Source organism: Thalassophryne amazonica, chromosome 9 (assembly GCF_902500255.1).
Source record: "Thalassophryne amazonica chromosome 9, fThaAma1.1, whole genome shotgun sequence".
In the NCBI taxonomy this organism is placed as follows: Eukaryota; Metazoa; Chordata; class Actinopteri; order Batrachoidiformes; family Batrachoididae; genus Thalassophryne; species Thalassophryne amazonica.
The window spans coordinates 56,543,390-56,564,580 of record NC_047111.1 but is presented as its reverse complement, the minus strand read 5'-3'; the positions used below and the strand labels follow the sequence as shown (position 1 = coordinate 56,564,580).

At 41.5% G+C, this 21,191-nt stretch overlaps 1 protein-coding gene across 1 annotated transcript in view; it reads left to right on the top strand.

Annotated features, from left to right (window-relative positions):
* The first annotated feature begins 278 nt into the window (after positions 1 to 278).
* LOC117517155 (sodium/hydrogen exchanger 6-like) overlaps positions 279 to 21,191 on the top strand; it is a 48,239-nt gene continuing 27,326 nt past the window's right edge. Inside the window, exons 1-6 of the mRNA XM_034178073.1 lie at positions 279 to 602; positions 2,170 to 2,369; positions 3,570 to 3,647; positions 7,654 to 7,730; positions 7,852 to 7,964; positions 14,967 to 15,072. Coding sequence (XP_034033964.1) covers positions 326 to 602; positions 2,170 to 2,369; positions 3,570 to 3,647; positions 7,654 to 7,730; positions 7,852 to 7,964; positions 14,967 to 15,072 — 851 coding nt within the window. The 5' untranslated portion in view covers positions 279 to 325. The remainder of the gene's footprint in view (positions 603 to 2,169; positions 2,370 to 3,569; positions 3,648 to 7,653; positions 7,731 to 7,851; positions 7,965 to 14,966; positions 15,073 to 21,191) is intronic.

The window sequence follows — 21,191 nt, the reverse complement described above, 5'->3', positions numbered from 1 at the left end:
TCTTGCTTTAATTTTGATTTTAGATTAATTTGTGTTGTAAATTGTGTGAAGCGCCTTGGGGCGACTTTGTCATGAGTTGGCGCTATATAAATTAATAAATTGAAAATTGAAATTGCTGTACTGTAAAACCAAGCACCTGTTTTGCCGTCCAAAATGGGGGCAGGGCCATCCTGAAATTCACGACTCACTGATCTGCACGGTGTTAAATGTGGTTTTCAACCACTCCTTACCTACACGTGTCCAGTAGGTGGCAGTAATGAACAGTCGGATATCACCAGCCACTAAATGAAGGAAGCCGAAGAAGATTTGCTGTCTCGGATTCACAATGAGAAGATTTTTTCGTGTTAAATCGTTCAAAGTGCTGTTGTTGTTGTCTTGGCTGTTTGCCGTGGTGCTTGTCAGGTGTTACGGGGACAGTATAAATAACAACAATGCCAATGAGAACGCGGCTACAGAGAGGATAGCTGAGGAAAGCCACCGGCAGGACAGTGCTGACCTGCTCATCTTCATCCTGCTGCTCACGCTCACAATCTTAACTATATGGCTGTTCAAACACCGCCGATTTAGATTCCTGCATGAGACTGGACTCGCTATGATCTACGGTAAGAATGTACGGTAAGACCGATAAGCTAGTTCCTGCCTGCTAACTGTTAGCATGTAGCAACAGTAAAGATTTCAAACTCCTGAAAGGAACGGATTTGCTAATTTGACATCCTTGGCTCAGTTGGGACAAGCTGTAAAAAGGAGTGTTGCTTATGTAAGAAATGCCATTGATATTTCTGTTTAAAAAATAAGTGAATGTTCCCTCTGTTTTATTATTGCATATTAAACACATCACCAACGCGTGTTTTGTGTAGTGTTTCTGCGGTCTGACAGAACGGTTAAAACTGGTGTTTAAAAAAAAAATGTTTTGGTCTTACATGTGCAAGGCAGATTGGTGATCTTCGCAGGTAAATGTCTCAAGGAAAGATTTGTTGAAGACAACATTTTAGTTGTTGGTAACACAAAACACTACAGCTTATGGCCACCAGCCCACTTAGTCTCTAGTTTCACCTAGCTAGTTTTTGTGAACAACAAATGATAAGGAAGGCAAGATGTATTTTGTCTTCTTCCGGACATGTGCTAGCAGGTGAATTTTCTCTGTTGCCTTCGGGTCGACGTTATGTTTCACCTGTCTACAGGACGAATCGATTGTTAAAATCCTTTATCCCTTCTGTTATCCGTCTTTTAAATTCTTTGTGAGGTGTAGATGTATAGGTATGAGGATGTATGGATGTTGTGTATATATATATTTTTTTTATCTTATTCTGGTTTTTGTTGTTGTTGTTGTATGTTAATGTGCCGGTATGCAGGCTGCCGAAACCAATTGCCCCTGGTGGGATGAATAAAGTTGTCTAAGTCACTTTGGAAATGAAAGAAGCTGTCAACTCATTTCAGGCTGTGTGTAACTTGAGCTGCACCTGCTCCTAATGTCCCTCATGCATGTGATGATGAGATCATTCCCTGCAACAAGCCCAGGCGTGATCAGCAGGTGGCAGCAGGGAATTCCAAAGCAGTGCTGGTCAGTGTTACATCCCTGCTAGTTTCTCAAGATAACTCGGGTTAGGGTTAAAAGTGTTGGAGCCAGCAGGAGCAACTAGGCCAGGGATTAAGGACCTTGCACAAGAGCCCTTAGTGATTTTCCAGTCAGGCTGGGATTTGAACTGAGGATCCTTTGGTCTCAAGCCCAATGCTTAACCACTGGACCATCACCTCCCTTATTAAGTAATTTAAACATGAATACATTATTTTTTCGTTTGTGGAAATATGGTTAAACTGTTTTCATACCCTGCATTTTTCTTGTTTCTCCTGTGCCATAGGGAAAAAAAGGCATATGAGCAGACTACTAACACTGCTTTTCACTTGTCAGTCTGCAACAAAAACCTAGGCCCTATTTAGAATTTGATTAATAGACCATGATTTATTTTGCATTGAGGTAGCACATTCCTCTCAAAATATACAAAACATTTTTTGTTTGTAGCTTTTGTTTGTAGCTTCTGAACTAATCAAAATGTTTTGTGCAAAAGTGTTTTGTGTTTTGAATGGAGCCTCACTTTGTTGTTCTGCACTAGTTACTGCGGTTCATTGAAAATCTGCTTGTCTTCTGTCTCTCTTCAACTCTACTTGAAGGTCTGTTGGTGGGTATGATCCTGCGGTTTGGGGTCCATGTACCCCAAACCATGAGCAACGTGATTCCAGGCTGTGCTGTTAACTCCAGTCCAGCAACTATGCTGGTTAATGTCAGCGGACGTTTCTTCGAATACACTTTAAAGGGGGAAGTCAGCCGGGCCAAGGGCCACCAAGTGCAAGATGATGAGATGTTGAGAAAGGCAAGGAGATGAAGGAATGGAGCAGATTGCATGTGTTTTTTAACATATTAGTTTTATCATTCAGCATTTTAAATTACCAACTGACAGTTGAGTCTGTAGTTGAACTGTTGAAAACACAAAAGATGACAATACAATAGTTCTATTGACATACATTATAGTTCTGTGGTTGCCTGCCAAACTTCATTGCTATTGTGGTAATATTTTCCACAAATGGAGTAAAACATTTATATAGCACTTCCCCCAGTATAGTTACAAATTTCAGCCTAAAAAGGATTAAATACTGAGCAAACATTAAAAGCAACCAAACATAAACCTTTCGTAATAAATAAATCAGGTATGTAAAATTCCGAAAAACCATCAGTTATCCAGTAAAATGGAACAAATCAAGTTAAAATATTGTTCACTGTTTAGTGTTTCGGAACTCTGGCAAAATGGCACATATAATAATGATAATAATAATAACAATAGTACAATATTTTAGCTGACAGATGGAATTTTCCATTTTTCAAAAAAAAAAAAACAAAAAACAAAAACCCACTGTTTAATTAAAATTGATATTTCCATATATTTGGAAAAAAATCCTATAGTGTTAGGAAGTGCTGCCTGTAATAATTTAATGAAGCACTGTTTACCAGCATTCTGTTAGAATTATAAATGGAGCCTCGGGGCCCATCTTTAGTCTACTCTGACCCAACTCAGTATGAACAAATATAAATGTCCACCTACCACACACACTGTGATAAAGAGAACCAACAGTGCTCAGACAGTCTGAGTGAGGCACACAGGAGCCAACACACTCATGTTCAGTGCAGTGTGAACAGCACTAAAAACAGAATAGAGTTGTCTAAGATGTAGCACTGTTGAAAGTTTTTTTTTTTTTTTTTTTTAAATAACAGTTTATATTTAACAAGCAATTTTCAATGAGTACTAGTGCGTATTTTCATGGGTTTTTTTGGAATCGTTGTGCAGCAAATCAACTTGGCTAGCAGTGGCTAACAGTTTTCATACCCAAAAGAAAACCCAGAGATGTATGTTTTTTGAAGTGTATCAATTCTTTATGCTACTTCACAGTTTAAATGATAGATATGAACTCTGAGACAGACACACACACTGAAGGAAGGAGGATTAACATAGGAAGTGGGGAATTCAGGGCTTACAAATGTGAATACATAACTTTGTACACTTTGCTATTGTCCTCAGGTGACCTTTGACCCAGAAGTGTTTTTCAACATTTTACTGCCTCCCATTATCTTCCATGCTGGGTACAGTCTGAAGAGGGTAAGACATTTACAGTAATGTAAAAATAAATCCTTTTTGAACAGTGGCCCATCGGGTCTGGAATTTCTCTCCACTTTCTGAGTGTAAAGAAGGTAAGAGTTGAAGACATCCCTCCAGTTGTGATGCTAGTCCATCATAGGGTACTCTTAGCTGACGCCAGTACCTGTTTATGGCTGGGTGGACTACGTACAGTCAGTAGAGCATGGCAATGTGCCATTCTAAGATTTAAAGATAAATATAGTGGCACTTGGTCAAGTCATGGAACATGCACTGGTGCTGCGCTTCACCACATCCACTCCACTATGGAATCACCCTGGAACCCGATTTGCTGGGATCCTCAACACTGAGACAGGTGTGCATTAGATAATTCCAGGGAAACATGTCACCTGGCCAGATGGTCATGGTTAATATTCTCTCACAATGCAAGGAGTACACCTATTGATTTGTACTTAATCCGCTAGATGGTGGACGTAGCCTGTGAGCTATTGCCAGGCAGCTGCCATCCTGCTAAGCATTATTACGCATCGTCAGGCATTAGATTAAATAGAAATCAATGATGCACTGACTTAAACTTGGGTTAAAGTGATCTGAAAATGTCTTTTTATGCAGCGTTGGGGTGCAGCCACAAGCTGATAAAGGACTGTGGAGTGAGCTTTCATAAGTGAGCATTATATGTAATATTAATGATGTGGGGAAATGACTAAAATTGCTGAATAAAGGTTAGAAAATCATTTTTTTGTGTCGATATGTATTCTGTAAAGTAGTGACTTCAGTTTTACTGCCTGAATGTTTTGTCTTGTCTTTGTCTTGTCGCTATTCATTTAGTGATTCAATTAGAAGTCTCACTTTCATAATTCTCAATTTATCCCGTTTTAATTAGCCTGGGTTTTTTTCTTCACATCAGGTTTTCCATCCTGGGATTTTCTCTAAGAGCAAATTCATAGATTGGAAATGCTTTTTCTCTCAGTTTGTTGGGTCACATGACAGTCACTTTGACATTGTATACAGTGGGGCCAAAAAGTATTATTCAGCCCCTGATTGTGCAAGTTCTCCTATTTAGAAAGATGAGAGAGGTCTGCAATTTTCATCATAGGTACACTTGAACTATGAGAGACAAAATGAGAAAAAAAAAATCCAGAAAAAATGTATTTTTAAACTATGGTGGAAAATAAGTATTTGGTCACCCACAAACAAGCAATATTTCTGGCTTTCACAGACCTGTAACTTCTTCTTTAAGAAGCTCTTCTGTCCTCCACCTGTTACCGGTATTAACGGCACCTGTTGGAACTCATTATCTGTATAAAAGACACCTATTCACAGCCTCAAACAGTCAGACTCCAAACTCAACCATGGCCAAGACCAAAGAGCTGTCGAAGGACACCAGGAAGAAAATTGTAGATGTGCACCAGGCTGGAAAGAGTGAATCTACAATAGTCAAGCAAATTGTCATGAATAAATCAACTGTGGGAGCAATTGTAAGAAAATGGAAGACATACAAGACCATTGATAATCTCCCTCGATCTGGGGCTTCACGCAAGATGTCATCCTGTTGGGTCAAAATGATCATGAGAATGGTGAGCAAAAATCCCAGAACTACACAGAGGGACCTGATGAATGACCTGCAGAGAGCTGGGACCAAAGTAACAAAGGCTACACACTATGCAGAGAAGAACTCAAATCCTAAACAGTGCCAGGCATGTCCCCCTGCTTAAGCCAGTACGTGTCCAGGCCCGTCTGAAGTTTGCCAGAGAGCATATGGATGATCCAGAAGAGGATTGGGAGAATGTCATGTGGTCAGATGAAACCAAAATATAACTTTTTAGTAAAAATTCAACTAGTCATGTTTGGAGGAAGACGAATGCTGAGTTGCATTCCAAGAACACCATACCTACTGTGAAGCATGGGGGTGGAAACATCATGCTTTGGGGCTGTTTTTCTGCAAAGGGGACAGGACGACTGATCCCTGTTAAGGGAAGAATGAACGTGGCAATGTATCATGAGATTTTAAGCCAAAACCTCCTTCCTTCAGTGATAGCATTGAAGATGCAATGTGGCTGGGGTCTTCCAGCATAACAATGATCCCAAACACACCGCTCAGGCAACAAAGGAATGGCTCCGTAAAAAGCATTTCAAGGTCCTGGAGTGGCCGAGCTAGTCTTCAGACCTCAACCCCATAGAAAATTTGTTGAGGGAGTTGAAAGTCCATGTTGCCCAGCGACAGCCCCAAAACATCACTGCCGTAGAGGAGATCCGCATGGAGGAATGGGCCAAAATACCATCTACAGTGTGTGCAAACCAAGACTTACAGGAAATGTTTGACCTCTGTCATTGTCAACAAAGATTATGTTACAAAGTATTGAGTTGAAATTTTGTATTGACAAAATACTTATTTTCCACCATAATTTACAAATAAATAATTTAAAAATCCTACAATGTGATTTCCTGGATTTTTTTTTTTTTTTTTTTCTCATTTTGTCTCTCATAGTTTAAGTGTACCTAGGATGAAAATTACAGACCTTTCTCCTCTTTCTAAGTAGAACATGCACAATCAGGGGCTGACTAAATACTTTTTGGCCCCACTGTATTCTAGTAATACAAGAATATACACAGATGAGATTAATTTCTCTATACTCCATATTCCAGTGTAGTGTTTTCAGATTTCTTTCAACTTTGTCCAGAAATGATTTAATCATCTTGCTCTCACCCTGGCTGGCGTGGCTGTTTCATTTTATTTATTTTATTGAAGTTTTCTCAGAGAAGCGCTCCGTAAAAGCGGAGCTGCAGGTGGGTTAAGAGCAGACTTTAATATTAATATCTTCAATATGATGCGAGTGCGCGAAGCTCTTACTTTCACCCCTGATTATTTCCCATCTTTAACTTCATAATGAAATTAATTATGGATCACACTAGTATCTCGTGTTGTGGCAGACATACTGTGTTGACAAACTGATGGTATTATTTTCTGTCTTACTTCACAACATCTGGACTCGGACTAACAAATTCATTCAAGTCTGTTATATAAATAGTCTGATCCTCTTTTCTATTTGTTTTGAAAAATAGTGGCTGTACAAATGTTGGACTGAGTTTGAATAAATGCACTGGCACAGTAATGGTCAGTGTTTCTTGAAAACATTGATCATGTTCATCAATTTCTGTGTATACCTGGTTGTTGGATGCTAACCAAGATGGTGGCGCTTTGGCAACAGCCAGCGAATGAGCGGATAACCACAGTCTTCCATCTAGTGAGTAAATAGAAATCAATGAGTACACCTCATCTCATTCACTGGAGAGGCCTCATGGCAAAGACATCCAATTGTCATGTTAGGTCACAGTTAAAAGAACAAAATCCACAACTTTACAGTCTGACTGTAAACACTTGGAACCCTAAACATTTGGTCCTTCATTCTTCTGCAGTGGTGTCAACTTCAAAAGATCTTCCCAGGTATCTCTCAGTCTTAGAGATACCTGGGAAGGAGCCAAAAAAGTAAAATTGACAAATAAGTTCAGTTGAGGATGTCATTGAAAGCCTGGATCTGAGCTTTGATCCAGGGCAACTGACCAACTCCTCACTCAGTTTCTCAAGTGCTGCAATCAGGACATCCATTGATTCCCCAAAGATCACAGCATAACCCAGAAAGTCAAGGCCAGTGAACCTATCCTCACCAAAATAGGCAACAAGTTACTGGACTCCACAACCCTACCAAACATCCAGTCAGCACAAGCAGTTCAACGGAGTAGGACCCAGATCATGTACCTGATGAATATCACAATCCACTGGGAAGAAGTCAGAGACTGCCCCCTCTTTGAAGAACACAGTGCCACATGATAATGAGTGATAATATTTAAAATTGTACAATGTAAGCATATTGTGTATCCATCCTTTCATTCACAGTACCTGATTATGTTATGTTGTGTTTTTTGAGGTTTATTGTGTTATGCCCCTCTATTCTAAGCACAGTACAGCCTTTGTTATTGCTGTAAATATATTTGTTGTTCTCTGTCTCAGAGACATTTTTTCAGGAATATCGGCTCCATCTTGACATATGCTTTCATGGGAACGGTTATATCCTGCTTTATTATCGGGTAAGTTATTTAGTCATAGCTGAATTAGCTGTTATCGGATTAATTTGTTTTTGCTGTTAATTTCAGACTCATGGTAACCCATACTTGCATTTGTGACTAGTACAAATCTTTCTGTTTCTAGGCTGATCATGTATGGATTTGTGTCCTTCATGAAGGTTGTTGGCCAGCTGAGGGGAGATTTTTACTTTACTGACTGCCTCTTCTTTGGTGCCATTGTTTCAGCTACAGACCCAGGTAGGTCCTACCACACTAACCTTGAGTGTCCACTGGCCTCTTGACAAGTTTTATATGTTAGAGCAGGTGGTCACTGGGAGCTTAGACATGTGTTTGGATACAATAAAAATAGATGTCATGCCATTCTTAAACCTACGTGAAGAGAGTACAAATTATGGAGGCCGACATTGACAAACATAAGAAAGCTACATGTATGTGAAACGGTTGTGCGTTTTATGGTAAAAACACCACCTTTGGCACAGACATTGTTTAACAAAATTAGATATGCTAAGCTCAGCCCCCCCCCCCCCCCCCCATTTTTTTTTATAATTCATGAAATTGTGGTTGGAATGGATTTAACAGTGAACTAAACAGTGTGCATGCGTCCATGTGTGTACGAGGAAGTGAAGAAGTGAAATCTATTTTTTTTATTTATTTTTTTTTAATGTCTGGGGGACACAGCTGCTCCATAATAAAACAGAAAACCACCTGTTTTTGGACTAAATGTATCACACCACAGAACAAGAAGCACATAGTGACAAGTTCTGGCTCCATCTGAACACCGTTTTTAACATCAGTCTAAAAAAAGCAGAAGATGAATATGACGGAGCGCAATTTTTGTGCCGCAAACTCAAGTGTCTGCTTTTATTTTCAGCCTCCGCTCAGCTGAGATTAGTCTGTTTTGTAAAGAAAGTATCTAAACAGTTTATGTGCTGAGGATCTTGGCTGTAATTTATGTCTGATCACTTAAAGTCAAGTATTTGGCGGTGGGTCAGGGATAACTGGATGGCCATCGTTCCTATCCACGTTGGGCCTGTCCATTGGTGGGTCGGGGTCTGGTGCCTGGGTGGGGGGGGTATCTCTCCCTGTGGCCAGATCGCATGTGGCCCCCCGTGCCCCTGCTTCTCCCCCGGGTTTGTGGGGCCCGCCTGTTTCCCTCTGGCTCCTCGGCTGCCCCTGTCTCTCCTGGGTCTCATCTCGCGCCTCCTTGGCTTGGGGCCGCCGGGCGGGGTGGCTCACCCATCTCCGACTGCCTGGCCCCCTGTCCCCCCTGTTGGCTTGTTCTTTTCCGGTGCTCCTCCGGGGCTGCCCACCTCCCCTCTGTCTCGTGGTCTCCCTGGTGCCTCCGCGGGTCTAGAGTTGGGATGCGGTGCCCGAAGGGGCCGGTGTGTATGGCCCACTCCCTGCACCGCGCCTCTCCTTCTGCTGGCCGCTTGGGGTTGGGCCTCACGTGTCACACTCTTTTAATGCACTTCACCATCACAGTATACACATGCACATCATACTGGGGTTTAAGTAGCACATTATAGGGATCAAATAGTTCTGCGGCCAGGTGTTGGGTATGGATTGATCTCCATCCGCCACTCCTGCCCTGCTATTTTAATGCACACACTATATTTCAACACAGTTAGTAAACAAACTCACTTTTTAGAGTTTGGGTCACAGGCGGTGGTGGGTTTGCAGGGCAGGCTGTGGTGCAGCAGTGTACCGCAGCCTCCCACGGCAGTCTGCCACCTGCCGTCTCCTGCCCTGCTTTTAATGCAACACTATCTTTGCTCACTTAGGGGGTCGCACACAACAAGGGAGTTAACCGTAATAATTATGGTGGGGTTGGTAGGTAGGGTGAGTGTGGCATGTGTGGTTGGCTCTGGATGGCTGTGGATGTCTGGGACCTGGGGTGGGTGGGTCTGCCTCGCCGGTTCTGCTGTGGTCTCGGGGCCTTGCTCTGGGACTCGTGGGGCCTGGGGGCCTGTGGTTTGTTGGGGGGGGGGTGGGTGGTGGCGTGGGGCGCAGGAGTCTGGCACGGGGGAGTGGATGGCTGCTGTGGGTTTGGGGGCCACGGTTTCCGTGGGATGTTGCCTCGTTCTTGCTAAGGCGGTTTCCCGATCTTGGGCTTGGTGTCTGGGGTGGGGGCGGATTGGTAGCTGGGGGGTGTCTGGGGGGTCCTGCGGGATGCCGTCGGGCCGCTCCCTTGTTGGTCCGTCATACTGCCCCTGTGGCTCTGGTGGCTGCCCTTCCTGGCCCCGTGCCCTTCTGCTTCCCTTTTTCGCCTGGTTCCTCCTGGGGCCCTGTGTCCTGGGCCCTTTTCCGTCGTCGCTTGCGGTCGGCCATATGGCTTCCGACACGCTGGAGTGGTCCATGTCTTACGGTAGGGTTCTGTACTTTTATCTTGGCCCAACACACCAGCCACAGCAGTGATTGGATATGTAGCTGTGATCTGGGTCTCTGTGTGTGGCTAGTCACGTGTTCGTGGCCGACACCACAATTCGTTTTTGGGTGCTCTCAAGGGGTTCAAGACTCTGATGTCCTAGATTAGGGAATGAATGCTCACTAACTTGACAACAGGCTGTCGCCATCACTGCTTGTTCATGTGTGGTGGTTTGTTCCGGCATGTTTTATGGTGGGACCCCGTCTCCTCGGTGTCTCACTTCAGTTATTGCTTTCACCACTTGTCTTTCGTTTTTGTCTTTGTGTTGTTTTGGCAGTCGGTCCCTCCTGATAGAAGTTGTCAGTCGGCTTTGAGTAGGATGTTGTAGGGTGATCGGGAAGGGCAGATGGGGGTCACACAACGCACAACACATTCACTCACGCACTACATAGCTTCTGTCCTACAAGAATAAATTGCATATATGTGTATTAATGTTCATAAATGGTTCTTACATTACTATATATGCAGACAGGGGGGAAAAAAAAAATATATATGTATATTTTCATTGTGGCTCAGTGGGGGAGCGCATGCACTCTTTCCCCACTGCTGATTTGCTGACATTTTAAACTGGAGAAATCACAGCACAAGTCATTTGTCATTTTGTCAGCCGAGCAGAGGGTGAAAATAAAAGCGGAGATTTGCGTTTGCAACAAAAATATTGCGCTCCATCATGTTCATGTTCTCTGTTCATTTTTTTAGACTTTGATGTTAAAAACAGAGTTCAGATGGAGCCAGAACGCTTCTTGCTCTTTTGTGTCTCACATTTAGCACAAAAACAGGTGGTTTTATTATGGAGCAGCTGTGTCCCCCAGACATTAAAAAATACACTTAACCTTTTCACTTCCTCTTAAACACACACACACACACACACACACACACACACACTGCTTAGTGACACATTCAAGTCAGTGACAGCCACGCACATCCATGAATAGATGGCTTGCAGAAACTGGGTACATTTTACAAATTTGAGGGAGCTTTTCCCAAATCCACGGGCTGAGATTTCTAATCTGTGGGTACAGATTTAAATTTTTTCCATGTCTGACCTTTCCAGGGTTTCATATCCCTCTGATTTTTATGGATACGTCTATGGAAACAGGCCACAGTCTCATCTGGACAAATTTACCTCCCTGCCACATAAACTGCACTGTCACCATAGTGGATTTTCTGCACTAATTTCCCTGCTAAGCTAATGGATTCCACACCCACATTCGTCATAAGCCTTGCAGGGTCTCTAAACACCTGCTCCGTGACCTGCTGTAAAGTCCTAATGTTATCCTCTCTGTAGAGCTCTATCTATGTTTGCAGACAAGATGGCGGTGTCTTCCCCAGTAGGGTGAAGGCCGTCCGGCATCAGCAAGCCACGGCAGCCCCAAAACGATGCCCAGTTGTCAATAAAACTAAAGCCTTGCTCTCTACAAAATTGCGTCAGCCACCAATTTAATGATATCAGCCTGCTAAACACCTCATCATTACCCTGAGAAGGGAGGGGACCAGAGACTATTAATTGATGCCGACACATCTTTCTGGCAAGGTCACAAGTCCTCTCTATGTCTATTTTTGTGACCACAGAATGCGTCATTCTGACATCATTAGCACTGACGTGAATAACTATGTGGCTGTATCTGGTGTCATGTACCTTTTCCTGTCTACCCTTCTACAGCGTCAGCACCCTAAGATGAGAGGCAATGTTGGGAACTCTGGCCCCAGGAATACATTTAACATCAGCCAACGTCTGTAACCTAACTTTGCGAGTGATGGAATTCCCTATCACTAAGCCCGGCATTTCGGCCTGGAGATAGGAGTGGAAGTCACCCGTGGTCTCAAAGAACTAACAACAGGCATATCTAAGGGAGAAACCGATTCACAGTTCACAGTGGCGAGTGTGAATGGATGGATATGTAATATCCCTAATGCCCCATATACAGTCGTGTTCAGAATAATAGTAGTGCTATGTGACTAAAAAGATTATTCCAGGTTTTGAGTATATTTCTTATTGTTACATGGGAAACAAGTTACCAGTAGATTCAGTAGATTCTCGCAAATCCAACAAGACCAAGCATTCATGATATGCACACTCTTAAGGCTATGAAATTGGGCTATTAGTAAAAAAAAAAAAGTAGAAAAGGGGGTGTTCACAATAATAGTAGTGTGGCATTCAGTCAGTGAGTTTGTCAATTTTGTGGAACAAACAGGTGTGAATCAGGTGTCCTCTATTTAAGGATGAAGCCAGCACCTGTTGAACATGCTTTTCTCTTTGAAAGCCTGAGGAAAATGGGACGTTCAAGACATTGTTCAGAAGAACAGCGTAGTTTGATTAAAGGGGATAGAGAATCAAAATCATCTTTTTCATGTTTTTGGTGTTAGTTCAGAGTCTCCCCGCTGTGGGGAATACACACAAAGTGCCAGCAAGTGTCAGAACCTCTGTTTCAAGTATTTCTCCTTTTTTGAATTGCCGCCAGAAAATTGGCCAATCTGTGTTTGAGGGAAACATTGCGTCACATTTTCACCAATAGCCCCCCCCACACACACACCCACACCCACCCCCTTTCACACACACCCCTTCGAAATTGATTTTTCATAAGGTTGTGCCCACCCATTCCTACCACTGGAAGTGGAGCAATGGCGAGCTACAGGTGTGCCTTCCCAGGCTGTCATAGCGGACTATGATCTTTACATATTCTTCCCACGGAAAGCAGTGTACGCGATCAATGGCTTTTATTCATTTTTAACCGCATTCCCAGTACATACAACCGCCGACTATTTCTTTGCTCTGCGCATTTCACGGAGGACTGTTTCATAAACCTTGCACAATTTCGAGCTGGCTTCAGTCGGCATTTAATACTCAGTAGAGGGTCAGTTCCGACTTTGCGACAAAATCAACCCTAGCAATCAGTACAGCCTGTAAGTATCACATTTTCTTTTGTTTTAAATTTGTTTTTAAATTTATTTCGGATCGTTTTTTTTATTGTCATTATTATTTTGTGACTGGACTTTATGTCACAGTCAGCCTCTGGCTGACTTCCTGTTGGTGGGCGAGTTAGCCGATAAAGTGGGAGTGCTTTCTTTTCAGTGAGAGCAAGGGCAGCCAATCAAACAACGGCAACCGATCAGCTCCAACACCTACGTGCATTTCATAATGAGGTTGCCAAATAAGCTCAGAAACGACGCCATTAAGGGCAAACGACGCATTCTAAATCCAGCATAGTAACATAGCTGTTTCAGAGAGCCTTTTAGGAAGGTTCTGAGCCATTACAGACCCAACCAATTTTTTGGGGGGATACATATCACATCACAGAACAAGGATTAATGCCCCATTCAACCTCTCTCTATCACCTTTAAAAAGTTGATTGGAGAGGGGAAAACTTATACGCAAGTGCAAAAATATTATAGGCTGTTCATCTACAATGATCTCCAATGCTTTAAAATGGACAAAAAAACAGACGCGTGGAAGAAAACGGAAAACAACCATCAAAATGGATAGAAGAATAACCAGAATGGCAAAGGCTCACCCATTGATCAGCTCCAGGATGATCACAGACAGTCTGGAGTTACCTGTAATTGCTGTGACAGTTAGAAGATGCCTGTGTGAAGCTAATTTATTTGCAAGAATCCCCCGCAAAGTCCCTCTATTAAATAAAAGACATGTGCAGAAGAGGTTACAATTTGCCAAAGAACACATCAACTGAGAGAACTGAGAGAAATTGAGGAATATTTTGTGGACTGATGAAAGTAAAATTGTTCTTTTTGGGTCCAACGGCCGCATACGTACAGTTTGTGAGACGACCCCCAAACTCTGCTACTATTATTGTGAACACCACCTTTTCTACTTTTTTTTTTACTAATAGCCCAGTTTCATAGCCTTAAGAGTGTGCATATCATGAATGCTTGGTCTTGTTGGATTTGTGAGAATCTACTGAATCTACTGGTACCTTGTTTCCCATGTAACAATAAGAAATATACTCAAAACCTGGATTAATCTTTATAGTCACATAGCACTACTATTATTCTGAACACTATTGTACGTATCTGCTTGATTGTTGTTGGATGCTGAATTGATGATGAATTCAGAACAGGTGTGGTAATCCCCAAGTTGCTCCTGATGTGTTGTGAGCTGCGTTGCATGGCAGCACTCTGACATTGACGTGTGAATGGGTCAATGTAGGCATCACTGTAAAGTGCGATTTACCATTTAACCACAACAACAAAAAAAATTGTAATGAAACATTTGCTAATATGTTTCTGTTGCTCTTCTTTAATATCTTCACTGGCTCTGAGTTCACAATACATAATTGTTTAAGGTGCAGTTAGTCACATCGACATGATTTCTTCTGGTTGAGCTTCTGCAGCTTTATACACCTCCCTGTGTCTTCTGTTCACGCAAATGCAGATACATTCTGTAAGTAGTCTGCACTTTATCTTATTGTGTCCTCCTTTCACACAATGATCTGCTGAATGTCAAAAGCCTCTGTCTGGTTCGACTGAGTCTTTTATTTCCAACCTTAAGTTATTCACCTTTTAAATATATTTCAGTCACTTCAATGAATATCTATACTTTTAAATTATTTTTTGAAATAACTTTTGTTATTTGTGGGTACAGAAATTACATTTACAAAATTGCTTAATTAGGAAATAATACAGTGTAATGCTTGTGAATTTGAAGGTTTGGTTCCCATGTTTATTTGCATGAAATAAGTATTTCTCACAGTGACAGCTCATTGGGCTGTCTTTTTCTTTTAGGACCTTTCTGTGCTCCTTATTTCAGTCTTTGTGTGCAACTTCTCTTGAGTTTCTTCTTCACCTGTGTGTCTCAGTCACAGTGCTGGCTATCTTCCATGAGCTCAAGGTAGATGTGGACCTGTATGCTTTGCTCTTTGGGGAGTGTGTCCTTAATGATGCTGTGGCCATCGTCCTCTCTTCGTAAGCATGCACTGCACTCATTCACAAGGCTGTTTTCCCACTTTTTTTTCAGTAAAATAACAGTAGCTTCATAGCAGTTTCTTGTTTTGTGTTGGCGAGCTGCACTGTAATATGAAAAGACACTAACATACTAATATCAGTGTCTGTCATTTCACTCCTTGCCTTCTTCCAACCTTCATCCATCTGTCATTCATCGTCTGCCTGTACATATGTATGCAGTGCGCTGCTCCGGGTGGAGAAGCAGGGTAAGTAGGGAGTGGGAACTGTGCAATGTCCAGAAGACAGTGGCCCAGTCTGGGCCAAAATGGAGGAAGCAAGGGTGGGACTAAACCAGACACCAACCCCTCGGTGGGTTGGTGTGAGGTGTCAGTAATTTTTAGAGTTAGTACCTATTGTGTTAGTGTCTGTGTCGTAGAGCTTCTGGAGCTTATTTGCAGTATAGCCATGTACTGCCATGTTGTATCTAGAGTGCCTGTATTAGAGAGAGTGGCGACATGATGAGTCAAAAAAAATCAGTCATGTGACTCATGGTTCCATCTTGGGTTCAAAATAGTGTTTGCTGTTAATGTGTCTGCATGCAAATCCAGATATTTATTTCTTTATTTGCTGGAAAATGGCAGGTTGATGTGCATTTGGATGCACAAATAGACACAACAAGGGCTTCAAGATGTACAGATTCCCTTCAGATCCGAACAGAAGGAAAGCTGTGTGGGATGGAAGCCGACATCATCACCAAAGCATTGAGAGGTAAATTTATTGTTCAGTCCCATGTAAAGCAGATATATAAAGCAGATACTCGCAGTCACCAGACGAAAAAAGTCCAAAAGATTTTGTTTCGTTTTCCATTTAATAAACATTGTATACAGTAGTGTTCAGAATAATAGTAGTGCTTTGTGACTAAAAAGATTAATCCAGGTTTTGAGTATATTTCTTATTGTTACATGGGAAACAAGGTACTAGTAGATTCTCACAAATCCAACAAGACCAAGCATTCATGATATGCACACTCTTAAGGCTATGAAATTGGGCTATTAGTTAAAAAAAAGTAGAAAAGGGGGTGTTCACAATAATAGTAACATCTGCTGTTGATGCTACAAACTCAAAACTATTATGTTCAAACTGCTTTTTTTAGCAATCCTGTGAATCACTAAACTAGTATTTAGCTGTATAACCACAGTTTTTCATGATTTCTTCACATCTGTGAGGCATTAATTTTGTTGGTTTGGAACCAAGATTTTGCTCGGTTACTAGTGTGCTTGGGGTCATTGTCTTGTTGAAACACCCATTTCAAGGGCATGTCCTCTTCAGCATAAGGAAACATGACCTCTTCAAGTATTTTGACATATCCAAACTGATCCATGATACCTGGTATGCGATATATAGGCCCAACACCATAGTAAGAGAAACATGCCCATATCATGATGCTTGCACCACCATGCTTCACTGTCTTCACTGTGAACTGTGGCTTGAATTCAGAGTTTGGGGGTCGTCTCACAAACTGTCTGCGGCCCTTGGATCCAAAAAGAACAATTTTAGTCTCATCAGTCCACAAAATATTCCTCCATTTCTCTTTAGGCCAGTTGATGTGTTCTTTGGCAAATTGTAGCCTCTTCTGCACATGTCTTTTATTTAACAGAGGACTTTGCTGGGGATTCTTGCAAATAAATTAGCTTCACACAGGCGTCTTCTAACTGTCACAGCACTTACAGGTAACTCCAGACTGTCTTTGATCATCCTGTTGTTGATCAGTGAGCCGTTGCCATTCTGGTTATTCTTCTACCCATTTTGATGGTTGTTTTCTGTTTTCTTCCACGTTTTCTTTTTTTTTGTCCATTTTAAAGCATTGGAGATCATTGTAGATGAACAGCCTATAATTATTTGCACCTGCGTATAATTTTTCCCCTCTCCAATCAACTTTTTAATCAAACTACGCTGTTCTTTTGAACAATGTCTTGAATGTCCCATTGTCCTCAGGCTTTCAAAGAGAAAAGCATGTTCAACAGGTGGTGGCTTCATCCTTAAATAGGGGACATGTGATTCACACCTGTGTGTTCCACAAAATTGACGAACTCACTGACTGAATGCCACACTACTATTATTGTGAACACCCCCTTTTCTACTTTTTTTTTACTAATAGCCCAATTTCATAGCCTTAAAAGTGTGCATATCATGAATGCTTGGTCTTGTTAAGAAATATACTCAAAACCTGGATTAATCTTTTTAGTCACAGAGCACTACTATTCTGAACACTACTGTATAACGGATTTTGTACAGGAGATTTTTCGCTCACATCCGATAAAATGTCCTGTCCGATCACAATTTATTTACATTAAAAGCCTCGCATGTGGGAACAGAGTCGTTTACGTGATTAAAAGTCTGACTGTTAATTTTTTTCACACCATGCTTAGACTCGGAGCCGCAGCCTGACGTACACCTGTAAAATCAGACACAGCAAAAAGCTGTGATTTCACACGTTGCTGCTTTCAATCCTTTGTCTCTCATCATATTTTATAGTTTTTGCAGTGCGCACCCAGATAACATTTTGATAATGGATCACTTACATTTGGCAGAAAAAAAAAAAATTCAGAGGAAATTTTGACCCGGTCATTAATGAGACGGTGGTGGCCAAGTGGTTAATGCGCTTGGTTTCAGTGCGGAAGGTTCCGGGTTCAAATCCCACCCCTGCCACATTTCTCCATGTAATGTGGAGTTGCATCAGGAAGGGCATCCAGCGTAAAACCTGTGCCAATTCAACATGCCGATCCACCTTGGATTTGCTGTGGCGATCCGAGTGCAAACAAGGGAGCAGCCCAAGGGACTTACTTACATTAATGAGACGCATGTCCCGATGCAGGATTCCCCACAGATGTTCAGCGCCTCCTGACTGTAACTAATCCATTACATACGTATCGCTCCCATCGGATCGCAGTGTATTTCCATTTAAAACCCGAGCAGTCTGGACTTGCAGAGGTACAAATTAAAGTTCAGAGTGGGAAGGGAGTCATTTCTGTGATTAAAAGTCAGACTGTTTAGTTCTTCAAACCGTTCTCAGGCTCTGAGTCACAGCCTGACGTACACCTGTTAAATCAGACACAACAGGCTGTGATTTTACACTTTTCTGCTTTTAATCCTTTGTCTCCCATCATATTATATAGCGTGCATGCTGATGAATGGCTCAGAAAAGTCCACACATTTATAGCACAAAGTCGGTAAAAGAGGAAAATGTACCGCTTACCTTTGATTTGGAGGTGATGATTGTAGAAAGAAAAGCTTGTTGAGGGTTACATTGGTCCAGAATAAAGCGTAATCCAGAGACAGAGAACTTTAAAACTGTCAAGCACGTCATTGCATGACACAAAGTTACAGAACAGCAGTTTCATATATCAGGCTTTAAATTAATTAAATAAATCATCATAAGTTGTAAATGTATGTAAATTTGATAGTTTAACTATTTTTATATTTATTTTGATAAAACCTGTACCCGGATGTGTCGCTGTATGTGGCTAAATGGTTTAAAATTTTTTTGAAAACATTAAAGGTCAGTAGTTCAGTGCAGTTGAACCCAAAATGGCACCATGTTCTGAGTTGACGCTACTCTCTCTAATCAAAGCACTCTAGTTGTAAACCCCCCCCCCCCCTTCATATTACTTCCTCATGTTGTTCTCAGTTGTGAAAAGTTCACCTACCCATAATGCAACTCTTGGTTGAGGTTTGGTTAAATCTACTGGTTTAACAGTTTTATTATTCTGGTAAAATGTTGAGCTGGCTGTTTAAATTGCTTTTTATTTTAGCAGAGCAAAGAATTTTGAACATAGCAATCCTGGTTTTATTTTGGATGCTTGCATTATTTTACTTTGCACACAGAATTAAAATGATTTTACAAAAACAAAAACTTCCAGGGTTAAGATTATTAGCCCCCCTGATGCTAATAGTCACTTGTGTATCTTTTTTTGTGGGGTAACAGCCAACAACTCGTAGACATCTTCTGAGAAGTCCCAGCCCATTCTTCTTGGGGGAATCTCTCAAGCTCCTGCAGATTTGATGGTCTTCTGGTATTGACCTTGATCTTCTTGCAGTTGGCTGCCATTCACTGGTGTCTTGGCAGTTGTTCTGGGGTCTTTCAACACATCTCTCACTTTCTTTCCAGAGTCTTTGAAATCTTTCACTTCTTACCTCTACAAGGCCTATTCTGTACTGTGTGGCTCTCTTTCAATTTCTTGATATGTTCACTCTAGTTCTTGACACATTTAAATGCTGTGATAACTTTTTATATCCTTCTCCTACTTTGATAGCATCAATAATTCTTTTTCTCACGTCTAAACTGATGTTTGTTTGTTTTTTTATGCTTTCTCAAGTGACAGCTCAAACCCTTACTGAATTTTTTTTTATAACCCTCACTTTTAACCTGATTTTACAAGCTTTGAGCATTACAAATTTAAAGCACTTCATTGCACCAAAGTGGTTTGTGTTATGGTTTAACTAAAATGTCAGTTCTTAAAGGGGCTAATAATTTTGAACCTGGTAGTTTTTGTGAAATAACTGTTATTTTGTATAAAATAAAATAATCTAACCATCCAGTAAAGTAATGTCAGCATCCAAAATAAAACGAGGATGTTTAGAAATGCTGTGTTTAAAATTCCTTGTAAAAAAAAAAAAGCACTATGAAAAATTTTGAATAAAGCATTAGATTTCACAAGGGGCTAATAATAACATTGTCCTCATCTGTTTCATATATATATATATATATATATATATATATATATATATATATATTAGTGAGGAAAATAAATATTTGAACACCCTGCGATTTTGCAAGTTCTCCCACTTAGAAATCATGGAGGGGTCTGAAATTTTTCAACTTAGGTGCATGTCCACTGTGTAAAAAAAAAAAAAAATAAATAAATCCGGAAATCACAATGTATGATTTTTTTTTTTTTTAATAATTTATTTGTATGTTACTGCTGCAAATAAGTATTTCAACTCCTGTGAAAATTACAGAGGTCAAACATTTCCTGTTGTTTTTCCACCAGGTTTGCACACACTGCAGCAGGGATTTTGGTCCACTCCTCCATACAGATCTCCAAATCTTTCAGGTTTGGAGTTTCAGCTCCCTCCAAAGATTTTCTATTGAGTTCAGATCTGGAGACTGGCCAGGCCACTCCAGGGCCTTGAAATGCTTCTTACGGAGCCCCTCCTTAGTTGCCCTGGCTGTGTGTTTGGGGTCATTGTCATGCTGGAAGACCCAGCCATGACCCATCTTCAATGCTCTTACTGAGGGAAGGAGGTTGTTTGCCAAAATCTCGCAATACATGACTCCATCCATCCTCCCTTCAATACGGTGCAGTCATCTTGTCCCCTTTGCAGAAGAGCACCCCCAGAGTATGATGTTTCCACCCCCATGCTTCACGGTTGGGATGGTTTTCCTGGGGTTGTTCTCATCCTCTAAACATGGTAAGTGGAGTTGATTCCAAAAAGCTCTATCCTGGTCTCATCTGACCACATGACCTTCTCCCATGCCTTCTCTGGATCATCCAGATGGTCACTGGTGAACTTCAAACGGGCCTGGACATGTGCTGGTTTGAGCAGGGGGACCTTGCTGCCCTGCAGGCTTTTAAACCATGACAGCATCATGTGTTAGTAATGTAATCTTTGTGACTGTGGTCCCAACTCTCTTCAGGTCATTGTCCAGGTTCTCCTGTGTAGGTCTTAGCTTTCTCAGAATCATCCATTCCCCACAAAGTGAGATCTTGCATGGTATCCCAGACCAAGGGAGATTGACAGTCATCTTGTGTTTCTTCCACTTTCTAATAAATAATCATAACAGTTGTTGTCTTCTACCAAGCTGTTTGCCTGTTGTCCTGTAGTCCATCCCAGCCTTGTGCAGATCTACAGTTTTGTCCCTGGTGTCCTTAGACAGCTCTTTGGTCTTGGCTATGGTGGAGAGGTTGGAGTGCGATTGATTGAGTGTGTGAACAGGTGTCTTTTATACAGGTAACAAGTTTAAACAGGTGCAGTTAATACAGGTAAAGAGTACAGAATAAGAGTGCTTCTTAAAGAAAAATTAACAGGTCTGTGTGAGCCAGAATTCTTGCTGGTTGGTAGGGGATGCAGCAGTAACA